The sequence below is a fragment of the Hyperolius riggenbachi genome, chromosome 1 (assembly GCF_040937935.1).
Source record: "Hyperolius riggenbachi isolate aHypRig1 chromosome 1, aHypRig1.pri, whole genome shotgun sequence".
Classification (NCBI taxonomy): Eukaryota; Metazoa; Chordata; class Amphibia; order Anura; family Hyperoliidae; genus Hyperolius; species Hyperolius riggenbachi.
In genome coordinates, this window is record NC_090646.1 from 349628251 (window position 1) to 349643786 (window position 15536).

The window sequence follows — 15536 nt, forward strand, 5'->3', positions numbered from 1 at the left end:
TATATAGCCCTATCCACGCCCCTTGGGCCGAAACAGCGGGCTGTCGCTGCCTTGTCATTTTTAATGCAATAAAGATACAAAAGAGCTTATAAATACAACCAATCGTGTGGTGCCGATCCTTCCAGGAACTGTTGCACTTTTGCCCCTTGTGGACTCCCAACCAAGTATTGAGTGCATAACTGAACATAATTATTTGAAGGTTGACTTTTTTTTGTTTTAAAACACTTTTCTTTTATTGGTCGGATGAAATATGCTAATTTTTTGAGATAGGAAATTTGGGTTTTCATGAGCTGTATGCCAAAATCATCAATAACAAAAACAATAAAAGGCTTGAACTACTTCAGTTGTGTGTAATGAATCTAAAATATATGAAAGTCTAATGTTTATCAGTACATTACAGAAAATAATGAACTTTATCACAATATGCTAATTTTTTGAGAAGATCCTGTATATGGCTAGTAAGGATGGGCAAACAAAATTAACAATTTTGTCTTGCAGTGAATGAGCCCCAATCTTGCTTAGCGAGATTCTCACAAACTCGACAGTCAAGTTTGCTGTATAAAGCTGAAGGATTGGACAAGCACCATCAATAGTGCTAATTAGCACTACATAACACAAGGCTAGTAAGTATATAAATCAATACATGTGTGCAGAAAGGCCAAACAGAAGAATCATATGACCAACCAGACAAGCGAGTGGCCCTACAGAAACCGCACCACAGGTTGTAAATCGTACAAATATAGCCTTTATTAAACCATACAAATAATAAAACCATAAAAACAGGCACAATAATAAATAATGCCCTCACATAAGCACTGAATTGCTAATATTAACCACGAGGATACATGTGTAAGATGTAGCCTAAATCCAGCTGCACACACCGGGAGCAAGACGGGGGGGGGGGGGAGTGAGGGGGGAAAAAGGAGGAGGAATGGGAAACCAGGCCTGAGCAAGTGAGTAGCCTGCAGCAAGGTATATATGTGGAGGGATGGCCGGGGATGATTCCCTGTGAAGGGGCCCGGTGAATGGAGGGTGGCGGCTAATGTGTACAAAAGGGGCAGTGTGCGCCCTGGTGAAAAATAAGTCCAGATAACTGGAACCGTATGTGCTGGGTGGAAGGCTTACCAGTGTGGAGCTGGACCAGAGGGCAGGCGTGCAGGGAGCCGTCGCGATTCGCCACTCACAGCGGCTTCTTCTGGGCAACTTTCAAGTCAAGCCAGTCAAGTTTGCCACGTGGCAGGCTTAGGCAACTAAGAGGAAGTTCTTGTGGCATCTGGCTACCTATACTGGTGGGAGGGGGTGTTTTTTTGTAATCTGGCTATCTATTCTGGGGAGTTATCTAACTACCTATGCTGGGAGGGGATCATCTGACTACCTATATTTGGAGTAATCTGGCTACCTATATTTGGGGGACATCCGGTTACCTATACTGGGGAGACATCTGGCTACTTATACTGAGGGGTCAGCTGGCTACCTATACTGGCGGCACATTCTGTTACCTATACAGGCGGGACATCCTGCTACCTATATTGGAGACATCCTGTCAACAATATGGCTGGGTAAAAAAAAAGGGGGGGGGGGGGGACTTATCGCCATGATTGGAACCCTGTATGGTCTAGGGTTAAAATCCTGCCTAGGGCCAGTACCTTTACAGCAAGAACACTGCAGGGTGACCCCTTGAGTGCGCCCTTATTGGCTGAAGCTCTTGAGCGTTTTGAGTCCGACAGGAGAAAAGCGCTATACAAATGTTCGGATTAATACGGCTCTGGGGAGGGGATGTCCCAATACTCTTTGGCAATATTGCAGATATCATTCTTCTGACTTTGTGATGAATACAAGTTCTGATAGAATTTAACAAAAACTTAAGGATTCCTGGGGTATCTGTTTGAAATGATCATTAGTGTGATCCACATCTAACACCGTAAAGCCCCCATTATCCGGCACTAATGGGGATTAGCTAAAGCCAGAAAAGTGTAGTTTCTGGTTGCTTGAGAGTTAAAAATAGGCCTAAAAACAGTACTATAGCCCACACTGTAAACTATCCATAAACACTGTATTAATGTTGAAATACAGTAATTAAAAATAAATTAAGACAAAGGAGAGACTTAATTTAATGTAATAGAGGTTTATTACTGTATAAAGAAGTATAAAAGTAGATTTATGCATCCTGCAAGGTCAGGAATTTTTTTTCTGATTGCAAGAGAATTCTGATTAACTAAGTTCTGGATAAGGGGGGTTTTACTGTATTGTGCCATTTGTGTAAGCAAGTGACCTGTATAGATCCTATTCTCAAAGAATGACTTTTAGGAGAAAAAAAGTTTCTTCTTAGCTTTAGAATTTAAAAGCACAAACATTCAACACTCAAGCCTTCCTACCAGAGTCTGTGTGTGGCTTTAAATATACTTCTGCTCAAATCTCTCACATGTCTCATTCAGTATGTTCTCATCCTCAAGGGACTTTCCTTTAATAAATGAGACAGTTGCATTAAGACAACCCCTTATGTAACATTTAAATATATCTCTTCCAATTCCAATTAGATGAAAAAAAGGAAATGATCTATGAGCAAGTTCTGTCTGACTTAAGTAACAGAGTAAACTAGAAGGTATTTAAAGAGAAACTCCGACCAATAATTGAACTTTATCCCAATCAGTAGCTGATACCGACTTTTACATGAGAAATCTATTCCTTTTCACAGACAGACCATCAGGGGGCGCTGTATGACTGATATTGTGGTGAAACCCCTCCCACAAGAAGCTCTGAGGACTGCGGTACTCCTGGCAGTTTCCTGTCTGTGAACCTTGTTGCATTGTGGGAAATAGCTGTTTACAGCTGTTTCCAACTGCCAAAAAAGCATGCAGCAGCTACATCATCTGCCAACAGTAAAAATGTCACCATGTAATAAATGTCAGAATGTAAATCAAGGATTTAAAAGATTTTACAATCGGCATACACTGTCTAAATCATTTATACACAATTATTGGAAAAAGAGAACCCTTTTTTTTTTTACATTATTTTCACTGGAGTTCCTCTTTAAACTTCCACAGGCTTATCCCACCTCCACCTTAAAAGAACACTATTGAAAACAATTTGAAAATGTGTGTCCTTTATGTTGTTAATAAAATGTATGAGTCCTCTAGAAAGATAATGAATGGAATTAATACATTGGCCTCAATTCACTAAGCTTAACTCCTGTCTTTAATAACGTTTCCAGAGTTATCACCATGGTGATAAGGCATGTAGTATTCAGGAAACATTTTACCTCAGGCAAACCTAAAGTTAACTCTTCTGTCTTTAAGTTAACTCTTCAATCCTTAAAATAACTCCAGAGGTAAAGACAGGCTGTTAATTAACTGTGTGTGAAAATAACTACAGAGGAGGTAAATTAACTACAGAGGAGGTAAATTAACTACAGTGCAGGTAACATTAGTAATGAAGAGATAAGATAACTCTCTCACTGTGTGGAGGTAAATTTTCTCTTGCCTTATTATCTCCAGCATGATCTTAGTGAATTGAGGCCGATGGCCTCAATTCATTAAGATCATGCTGGAGATAATAAGGCAAGAGAAAACTTACCTCCACACAGTGAGAGAGTTATCTTATCTCTTCATTTCTTAAGTTACCTCCACTGTAGTTAATTTACCTCCTCTGTAGTTAATTTACCTCCTCTGTAGTTATTTTCACACACAGTTAATTAACAGCCTGTCTTTACCTCTGGAGTTATTTTAAGGATTGAAGAGTTAACTTAAAGACAGAAGAGTTAACTTTAGGTTTGCCTGAGGTAAAATGTTTCCTGAATACTACATGCCTTATCACCATGGTAACAACTCTAGAAACGTTATTAAAGACAGGCTTAGTGAATTGAAACCATTGCCACAGTAGCAATGGGTTTCAAAAGGCATAATCAATGCAGAACATAGCAATGTCCAGTATAGTGGACCAGACAGATTGCTTGCCATCACGCCATCCCATATTTGTGATCCATTTTTGTAGATGAGGAACTCTATGGGTACAAAATACCGTATTTTTTGACATATAAGATGCTTTGGACTATAAGACGCACCTAGGTTTAAAAGGGAAAAACCAGGGAAAAATATACTAAACCCGGTGCATCCATGGTCCAGGAGTGTCTTGTAGATGTTCTCCCCCCAATCATTGTGTCTCCATGTACCTCATGTTTCCTCTTGTGTCCTCCATGTGTCCTCCTGGATCCCCTTCTGTCCCCCATGTGTCCTCTTCTGTCTTCCCGTGTTCTTTTTTGCTCTACCTATGTGTCCCCTTCTGTTCCCGTGTCCTCATTTGCTCCCCCATGCGTCTCCATCTGTCCCCCTGTGTCCTCCTTTTCTCCCCATGTGTCCCCTTCTGTCCCTGTGTCCTCCTTTTCTCCCCCATGTGTCCCCTTCTGTCCCTGTGTCCTCCTTTTCTTCTCATGTGTCCCCTTCTGTCCCCCATGTGTCCTCCTTTTCTCCTCCATGTGCCCCCTTTTATCCCGGTGTCCTCCTTTTCTCCCCATGTGTCCCCTTCTGTCCCCCTGTGTCCTTTGCTCCCCCATGTTTCCCCCTTTGCTCCCCCATGTGTCCCCCTCTGTCCTCCTTTGCTCACCCATGTGTCCCCTTCTGTCCCCCTGTGTCTCTCCTCTGCTTCCCATGTCCTTCTGCACTCCCCTGTGTGCCCCCTTCTGTCCCCCTGTGTCCTTTTCCGCTCTCCCCATGTCTCCTGTGCTCTTCATGAATAAATAGAAATCAGCGGCAACACGGCTCATCTAATCCAGTGGCTCCAGCGGCGATCAGAGACCTCTCCTTTGTCTCACGGTTTCCCTAGTGCCAGCTTCTGCTGATCACATGAGCAAAAGCTTTCTCTAGGGGAGAGCTCTCTGATCACTGCTGGATTAGGTGCTACTGCTGCCACTGATTTCTATTTATTCATGGGGAGCGCAGGAGACATGGAGGGGGGGAGCAGAGGAGGACACAGAGGAACAGTACAGGGAGTCCCCGAAATCTCGGCGGTTCGTATTGGTGGGTTTTTATAAGTCGATGACCCCGTGTATTTGGCATATAAGATTCAGGGACTTTCTCACCATTTTGAGGAGAAAAACTATATCTTATATGCCCGAAAAATACGATAAATGCTGTGACTAACCTAACCAAAGTTTGATTCAAGTTAAACCAGGCACACGCTATAAGCTGAAATACACAATCAAGACAGAAGCGGCTGTCTATCGGCATGCTAACTTCATTTTGTCCTGGTGGGTTGTGCAGATGAGTTTTTGGGTCTCAGCACATTTAGAATACCTGAAGGATGGATAGCCTAGATTCCTCTAAAGGCCACACAGGCCTCAGCATCAAACTCTCATGAGGTGCTTGGCTGCTCCCTTTTTCATTATTTTATTGCATTTCCGTTTTATGTAAGCCTGAAGAATACATGAATAAGAAATGAATATTTCATTACCACATTTCTTTTATACCAAATGCGTAAAGAAAATCTTTCTTAAGGAGTAGCACAGAAAAGCAAACCCAAGGGAGCACGCAATTAAAATCCAGCCCTGGGTAGGGGGCTTCCCTAAATTAAACATGTTCATTTCTAACATGTGTATAAAATTCTTGTGAATTTTAAGACAAAGTATATTTTTGCACAGTCCGTTTGCCAGCTAAGTATGTTTGCTAGTCTGAGGTGAGAACTTCCTCCATGGTATTCACTAAATAATAATTCAGTCTTTAGCTTGCTCTTAAAGGACAACTATCATGGAGAATTATAAAATATAAAATACATACATACAAATGTACATTTCTCCCACAGTAAAATGCACTACAAATTACTTGTTTTCCTAAGTTGCTGTCTTGCACAATATGTAGTGAAAAACGGACTGATCTGTCAAGTTTTGGGCTAGTCCATCTCCTCATGAAGGATTCTCATTCATTTTCTTTATTTACATATGCACTTACTGAATGGTGGTTGATAAGTCTAGCTGCCAAAATATGTTTAAAGAGAAACTCTTTAAATTTAAAACACATATAAATAAGAAGTACGTTTCTTCCTGAGGAAAATGACCCATAAATTACTTCTCTCCTATGTTGCTGACATTTACAGTAAATAATAGAAATCTGACATTACTGACATATTTTGGGCTAGTCCATCTCCCCATAGGGGATTCTCAGCATGACATTTATTCTTTATAAAGATACTCCCTGAAAAAGGTTTATACAAAGATGCTGGCCAACCTCCCTGCTCACCGTACACTTTTTGGACAGTTGGACAGAGCAACTGCCATTCACAAAGTGCATTCTAATGAGGAGATGGGCTAGTCCAAAACCTGTCGGTTCTGTCAGATTTCTACTACCTACTGTAAGTGACAGCAACATAGGAGAAAAGGAATTTATGGCTCATTTTACAATGGAAGAAACGTACTTCTTAATTGTATATGTTTACATATATTTTAAATTTGAAGATTTTCGTGACAGAGGTTCTTTAAAGGGACACTTAAGTCAAACAAAAACAATGAGCTTTACTCACCTGGGGCTTCCAATAGCCCTCTGCAGCTGTCCGGTGCCCTTGCCGTCTCCCTCCGATCCTCCTGGCCCCGCCGGCAGCCACTTCCTGTTTCAGTGACAGGAGCTGACAGGCTGGGGACGTGAGTGATTCTTCGCGTTCCTGGCCACAATAGCGCCATCTATGCTGCTATAGCATATACCATATAGCAGCATAGAGGGTGCTAATGTGTCTGGGAACGCGAAGAATCACTCGCGTCCCCAGCCTGTCAGCTCCTGTCACCGAAAAAGGAAGTGGCTGTTGGCAGGGCCAGGAGGATCGGAGGGAGACGGCGAGGGCACCGGACAGCTGCAAGGGGCTATTGGAAGCCCCAGGTGAGTAAAACTCATTTTTTTTTTTTTTTACTTAAGTGTCCCTTTAAGCGAGTAGGGAAGTTGGCAGACATCTTTGTATAGATCCTTTCCAGAGAGTGCTTTTGTAAAGAATGTAGGTAATACCGAGAATCCCCCATGAGGAGATGGACAAGACTAAAAAGCTGTCAGATATGTCAGCCTTTTACTACTTACTATAAGTGGCAGCAACAAAGGAAAAAGTAATTAATAGTGCGTTTTACTCTGGGAGAAATGTAAAATGTGTGTGTATGTATTTCAAATTTTACAATTTTTCCCGACAGTGGTCGTTTAAAGATTATATCAAGATTAAATCAGTGAGGCACAGAGTAATAGGACTGTAGACTGTAATACTTCTATCTTATAGGGTATAAGGCCTTTCAAACTAGAAATGAATATACATGATTTACAATGCATGTGCAATTCTTGAATGTAGCGTGCAATGTTTATTTTTAAAAAGGCAAACTTACCAATGAAAATGTTATTTTCTTTCAGAGAGGCACTGCAACAACATACAGTATAGTAGAATGTAATACGTTATTCAGGATACCCAATGTTACGTTAATTAGCCTGCTTTTAGCATCAGAAACAATTCCTATATTTATAACTCTGTCCTTCCATTGATGTTTAGCCTAGGCTATTTATGGTAGTTATGCAGCCTTTACCTCCAAGAGCACTTTGGGAAACCAGGTGTTGCTTCTGCTGATTTCAGAACACACAGTAAACAAACATTCTGCCGGGTGAGGAAAGAGTTTACAACGGGAAACACTAACTAAATAATTTATACATTCCTCCCCTATATAGTGCCCTGGTGTCTAGTGGCCCCCTCTCTCCCTTATACAGTTTCCTGTTATCTAGTGGCCCCCCTCCCTCCCCTGTAGAGTTCCCAGGTTTTTAATGGCCCCTCTCCCTTCACTATGTGGCTTCATAGTTTCATCGCTTAGCCAAACAGGCTTAGCACTCAGGTATTTGTGGGCCAAATATAATGCAGAGTGGGGAAACCACTGTGGGGCAAATTTGATGGCCACATATGGCCCACAGGCTAGAGTTTAATTTGTATGATCTAGAAGTAGGAGAGTATTGTACATGTCAGCCATTAGTTAAAGTTTACCTGAGGTGAAATAAAAGTATTAAAGTGAACCTCCAGACTAAAAATCTACTCAGCAGCACTGAAAAGACTTGGTGTTTCTTTAACAGTTTCACAGCATGAGAACTTTGTTTTTCTTACCCAAGCCTCATTTTTAGCTGCACAGAAGAAAACTGCCCAGGCATTTTTCCCCTGATGCTGTGCAAAGCATGATGGGATTTCTGATGTTGTTGTTCTCCTTCTGCTGTTTTGGCGCAATGTTTTTTATCTTTTTATTTTGAATTTGAGATTTGAAGCCTAGCGTGCGTAGCTGGGAGGGGTGATCAGGACACAGGACAGTTGGAACTGTGTCTCATGCTCCCTGTCACCTCCTTTCAACCAAAAAGATGGCTGCCCCCATGAAAAATATGACTGCCCCCATGAAATCACGAACATTTGCCTGTTCTTTTAAAACCGGATGGGTAAGAGATTATATTACCTATTTTAATTAACATAATTAACGTAACTAATGTAACTTAATTGACAGCATGTTTGTTTAGGCTGAAGTTCCCCTTTAATATATACTTACTTCAATCTTCTAGAAGCTCTTTTCCAGCCTATTGCTTTTGCCCAGCCTCCCATCGGTCTTGCAGCAGTATGCTCCATTTCTGGGCAAGCTTGGGACCAGTCAGAGCCCAGTGCATAGGTAATACACTCCACGCACCCCTGTGTATTGTGTTCTAGACATTCGCAGTTTGGAAAGAATTGGAACTGCGCATGCCAAGGACCCTTCCAGCTATGGATTCTACACACAGCCAATCAAAATTTTACTCATGGAAGGCATTAACATATGACTGCCATTGATGAGGTGCATATCAGCTTGACTGTACCCTTCATAGACAGCCATTGCTGAGATGAAATCCCTTAAGGTTTTCAGAGGATTTAACCAAAATTACACTAGCAATAGCCACTGCAAACTTGTTTTATAAAGTCCTACCTCCCCTCATTGTTTAAGGGTGATCTGAGGTGTTCTTCAGTTGTTCAATCATTCATATGAACTGCCACCTACAGTATATGCCCCCACCACCCCAGCAATCGCCACTGCTGACGCTGTCCTTGTTGCTTTTTTCCTGCTGGCTTATTTACTTTGTATATAGCTTTCATAAGCAGCGTTTCGATGGCCGGAGCAGAGGATACGAGTGAGCCTGAACTGACATGCATGACCATTTCTGTGATCTGCAGACTTGTAACCAAGAAGTGCTTTTCATCAACTGGAGGTGAAGGAGATGGCTTCTTATGTCCAGTACTGGCAGGAGAGAATCAGAGGTCTAATCAGGCACCCGGTGGCTCTCATGAGAACCTGTCACCAGAATGTGCTGGCATACATGGCTAATATTAGTCCTAGTGGCAGGAAAAATGTGACAATAACATTCAAGAATGTCAAAAAAACCCTACAAATAAATAAATACTCCCACCCCCTCACCCTACACATTCTGCATAAACAGATATGCACGTACTCATTTATGAACCTTGATTCTGTACATCATGAAAAATATGAAATAAATAAGGAGGCTAGGAATTCACTTTAAATCACCCAAATTAAATGCAAGTCTTTTTTTGTGTTTTATTTTGCAACTGTCTGTGCTAGACTGGTGTCTATAAGAGTTGCTATTAGAACACCGTAGAAGGAACACAATTTACAGCATCACAAAAATGCTAAACATCATGGCCCTGCCAACACACTCTGGAAGGATTTCACACCAATATCAGCCACACATCAGCCACACAGACGTCTATTTGACAAACGGTAAACATTTCCCATGATATGGGGGTATCGGCTACTGATAGGGATGAAGTTCAAGCCTGGGTTAAAGTTCCACTCTTAGGCCTAGTACACACGAGCGGTTTTGGTAGCATTTTTAGAACCGCTTGCGGATATGGAAACACTTGGGTAATGTATTTCACTGGGCTGGTGCACACCAGAGCGGTAGGGGTTTTGCAGAAACACATACTCCCGGGCTGCAGCATTTTTTGGATTTCGGAGGCGTTTCTGCCTCCAATATTAAGTATAGGAAAAACGCAAACCGCTCTAAAAAACGCCAGATCAGAGCGGTTTTCCAGGCATTTTTGTTACAGGAGCTTTTCAGTAACAGCTTTACTGTAACAATATCTGTAATCTGCTACACAAAAAACCGCTACACAAAACCGCAAAACGCTAGCAAAATGCTTCATAATAACAAGAAAAAAACGCTTCAGAAACCGATAGCGTTTTGCGGATCTGCTAGCGGTTTTTGGTGTGCACTAGGACTAACTGCTAAGGTGACACCACATGTTACAGTTGCACCAAGCTTCGTCTTGTGTTTAGAAATCTCTGTTCAGTGGTAATAATCTGTCACAAGTGTACCTCATGGTTCTGGCCTCTAACAGTATTCTGCAAGGTATATAATGATGCTTGAGTTATCTTAATGTGCCTATATCACATACAGTACAGTTCCCTAGTGTTTAGTGCTTTCACCCTACCTCCCCCATATGGCTTCCTTGGTATCCTAGTACTTCACCTCCAATATAGCTTCCATGGTGGTCAAGAGTGGGCCAAACATAATGCAAAGTGGGGAAACCACTTGGGGGCCAAATTTAATGGCTCTGAGGGCCAGATTTGGAACGCAGGCTGGAGTTTGCCATGTATGCTCTAGAGAGTAACACACCCAGTTTCAGCTGTTACATGAAGAAGGCTTCTGAGTGGCTGCTTTGGGCCACTTCACCACTTCGGTACCGGTTTTCTGTGCACCTGTCTTGATAAATCTGAGTTTAAAAATAGGCCGGGCTACAATTTTGATTTTGGTTCAATTATCAAAACTGCATCTCTACTAACATGAAATCACATACTGTACAATAGTACCATATACAGTAATGTTCACATGTAAATTCCATAATAATCGATCATGTCTTTCATTACTATCATTGGAAAAAGAGACATTTCATTAGATTGTAATTTCCTTAGATTGTAAGCTCCCAAGGGTAGGGCTCTCTCCCCGGTTGTTTCTTGCAAGTGCTGTTTTGCATTGCAGAAGATTTTGATTTGCCATGTTCATGTTGTACTTCCTTTGTCTCATGCCCCCTGTCCTGTAAATATATTCTACAGCACTACAGAACACAAGTTTACCATATAAACCAATAATAATCTGTTTCATGGGTTACTGCATTTATTGTCTTATTCCCTGTATTGTATTACCAGTTGTTTTTGTATCTTTGCCTTCACTTCTAATTCTAATGTTATCAAAATCAAATACTGGATACTTTGCTCATTATAGGTGCCCATACATTGTTCAATTTTGAGGACCGATTAACTTTTGGATCTGATCGTTTTATCAGATTGAAGGAGAATCGGTACCGCAACATGGCAGCCCGATCCATCTTCTGATCTATTTCTGGCCAAAATCTGTCAAAAGGATTGATCGGGAATGCTAGAAAATCTCGGTCGCAAGGGCTCGATCAGATGCGCAATGTTAACGGCATCCGATATTGTTACATCCGAAAGACCTCTGGCCGGTATGTCCCCAAAGTGTATATCTGTCCCGCCTCCCAAGCCCGTATGCAGACTTGAAAGTTCACCTGCCTGTCAGCTCGAATCCTGGCCTCCCCGGTGTCCGGCGTCACTGCAAGTGCTTGTACCACATGGCATTGGCGCATGTGGCGACATCACTGCATGCGCCTGGTGTCATGTCAGTGACGCTGGACACCGGAGATGGCAAGGATTTGCTGCTGAATTCTATTGGAAATGGCTGTGCAGTGTGTGATCAGACTCAATCAGAAAGGGATCTAATGGTGGATCTGGTGACAAATTGACTGATGTATGGCCAGCCTGTTTGTAGCTCTGTGTCACATACAAAATATTTAGAATTCTGAGACGAACTTGCATGTATGGCACTGAATAAATGATTCACTATTTGATCACACTGTATAAATCCATATTAATATTAATGTTTACAAACTGTGACCCCACATTTGTGCTGGTGCTGTTCCCAACAACCATACGAAAAGATCTAGACATTTTTAGGCATTGGATAAAGGTTTGGGTCATTTATGCCACGTGTTCTCTGGTTCCAGATGGCACGGCCCATTCAGGTGAAGCCAGCGGACAGCGAAAGCCGGGGAGGTATGTATCCTATTGGAAATGGGAAACTAGTTAGCCGTGTCTTCCAGTGAAATTCTAAACCTCCACGCTCAGGGAACCATCAACATATGCTCATTACGAGCATTGATTATTATTAATCCCAGATCCCATAGTGTTCAACATCAATGTGAAGTTATACAGCATCATTATAAAGCACAGCATGTTCATCTTTGCAGATTCATACTGGGATCCATGTTCATTGTCAGTCTGTGGGCACTCATCATCATACAGTGCAATGCTGGGAGCACTGAGCATGTTTCATGGACAGATTGGTGGCTCTCAATCAAGACATTTATAACGCTTGATTTAATTTGCCTTTCCTGATGCTTATTATTTGCATTTTTTCCTATGGGTATTGTCTATAGATCTAGCTATAACACAGCTATGACTTGCTTTTGAACCACTATTATCTGAAAATCTATATTTTATGCATTATCATCCTGTACAGTGATCTCATTATTGGTGTGCTATATGTGTTATCATACAGGGCATTGTGTACAATATAGACATTTAATGTATGCCACTCTGTGCTTTTTATATGCATTTACTAGTGCATGTCAGCATAGTAAGCAGTTTGCTATTTATGCAAAACAGGTGTGAAGATTGATGTACTCAAACGAGATGTAGATGCAGAGCATCATTATTTTCGTTGTGTATGTAATCGTCTGGATTTTTCATACCATTTTACAACATATGATGTTCATAAGTGGTGCACAGTCTTGTCTCTTGTGTATGGCAGAGTGCTGATTATCATTGCAAGGATACTAATCGTCATCATTATATAGTCATGCGTCCCCACATCCCCCTGCTTAGTCCATCCTCCCTGACCTGGTTTTGCCGGCACTGTCTGCAGCAGCTGAGCACTCCCCAAACCCTTGCAATATACATCACCACCTCCTTGGCATGCCGTGTATTGGCACAGCCCATTGCCATGGCAACCAGATGCTGCTTCCAACTTCAGACACACATATTCGTGGTTGCTGGACGGCATGTGAAATTGCCAATCAGAGGGTGAAGAGAATGAGAGAGGCTCTTGAGGGAGAGAGAGGGGGGCCTGGTGTGTGTCTGTGTGGAGGAAGAGAGAATGTGCAACAGAGCATGCAAGATGGGAGGTAGAGGGAGTGGGATGCTCTGTGCAGCATGTGTGTGGGAGGGAGATGGGGAGGTTGTATCAGCCGGTGTGTAGTATGTCAATACAGTATTGTAGAATGTTTAGTAGGTCGCTCACATTTGTGTGCCTTGCTCATGAATTACATGTTTCATACTGTTGTGTAGTCCGTGCACAGGCATGTTCAAGATGCAATAATGACATTCAGATTGCATGGAATTGTATACATGTGGATCACCCTGTGGAATATATTCAATATGAGATTAACATTCTGTTCAATTAACACATTTGTCATTTTATGGTTCCATGAATGTCGGTAACCACAATATGAGGGCATATTGTGGCTCTGTCGCTGCTGTATGTGTTAAAGTGAATCCTGCACATATAATCCCTTTATTGTACCATTTACCATTCCATGCGTTGTACATTTGTCTCAGCAATGTCATCAGTTTCATAACTGGGGTTTGACTTGCATGCTATTGCTGTAAGCAGCGATCTGTGTCACACGCTGCCACGTTTTCTTTATTTAACTTGAAAATGGTTCGATGATTCCTCGATTACGAAAGAGCATCAGTTCCTAGAAATGGGTGTAGATGAGACTTGGCCTTCCCAGCAGTATATATTCTATTATTCCCGGTACCATGAATTACATTCACAGGCCACTTAGTGCCACACACTGTTGTAATTTTAATTTGTTAATAATTTCCCTTATGGGAGCTGGAAAAAAAACACTTTTGGGCACACAGACACACATTGGCATATTGACAGCCAACAATGTCTTTCATTGTGTGATCACTGCTCAGCTGCTCCTGTTTTTTTCTGCCACATAGACCTTTAAAGTGATAAACTGAGGAGATAAACAATTGTATCTATCCTCCTTCTCCTAAAAATGAGTTTTAGATATCTCGCAGTTTTATGTTAAGTTTAAAAACTTAAAAAAAAAATAGATGTGTTGTTTCATCTCAGCTCAATCACAAAGTTTGTCTTTTGTCTCAAAGAGCTAAAATATATGAACTATTGACCTTTTTTATCTATCCCCTGCACGCAGAAGCCCTGTTCTCTGCCAGGAAGGTGTTTTATGGCTGTAATTCCTTATCAGTGAAGATTATGCTATAGTCCGATTAGATCCCGTCCCAACTGGAGAGAAACAGTCAGTTGAATAGCTGAATATTAATTCTTTCAGGCAGAGAAAGAAGAAAAAGGGCACAGCATAGATATTTGTATGCATCCCCCTGTACATACACATGTCTATTTCATCATGTCACATGTCACTTAAGATTCCCTTTTCAAATTCATCTAGTGGCTTTAATGTCAAGACCAGGCAGCAGAAGTGATTATATGATGACTATCATCACAGTGGCCATCTTAAAACTGCACCTGCCATCCCAGTGGAGAAAAGGTGGGCTGACTCCAGGAGTCATTTTTATCCCATGCACAACATATTTGTTGGGATTTTATGTTTAAGCAAGTTAATCTCCTACAGCACTTAAGCAATGCATGTGAACCTTTACTTTCTATTAAATGGTATAGCATTCTGACCTAAACAGAATACTCTTAGCTAAATAAGAAAGTACTACCAGTCCAGATGCGTGATCACCCAAAGATGCTCAGGAGTGTAGCACTTTTCAGTCCCCAATACACAATGTCAATCCAGTACACATTTCTGTCATCTTCACCAGTGGCATGTTCATGTTTTCCAATTATGGGTATAAAACACAGTGCAGATTTGATTGCTGGTTCTAACTTTACCATTGGGCCACAGGTGACCGTAAACTGTTTGTGGGGATGCTAAGCAAACAGCAGTCAGAAGAAGAAGTAACCAGCATGTTTCAAGCCTTTGGATCAATAGAGGAATGTTCTGTTTTACGGGGCCCTGATGGAAGTAGCAAAGGTAAGATTCAAAAGTGGGGTAAGTGTCTTATCGTTAGACTTAAGAAAAAAATATTACTTCAGTTGGAAGCTGCACAACCAATGCTTGGTGGGTTTCTGAGCACACAGACATTTTGTTCCTTTTATGTAGCAAGCTTTGATCTAGTTTCCTCCTTTTTGCTTCAGATTTCCAAAAGTTCAAATGAGGCTCATGCCAGTTTGGTATGTGGCCCTCTTACTGTCATATCGTCAGTCGGAGTGGTCACAAAAAACACATATTTATGCAACAAATAGGTGGGAATGAAAGGGAAGGGGTTTGTGGACACAGCATACAACATTAAAGGAAATATTAGTGACCTGTTCAAATGCTTGCCATAGAGAGATGAAATCTTCTGTGTCATCAGTGTTGGATGTGGGCTTATGTCAAGCTTTAGAGTCTAGCGACAT

General features: G+C 41.5%; 1 protein-coding gene across 2 annotated transcripts in view; it reads left to right on the forward strand.

Moving 5' to 3' along the window:
- Positions 1-15536, forward strand: part of CELF5 (CUGBP Elav-like family member 5) — a 203937-nt gene that overhangs the window by 152205 nt on the left and 36196 nt on the right. For both annotated transcript variants that reach the window (XM_068234091.1, XM_068234092.1), the window contains exons 3-4: positions 12046-12094; positions 14983-15111. In XM_068234091.1, the coding sequence (XP_068090192.1) occupies positions 12046-12094; positions 14983-15111 (178 nt within the window). The remainder of the gene's footprint in view (positions 1-12045; positions 12095-14982; positions 15112-15536) is intronic.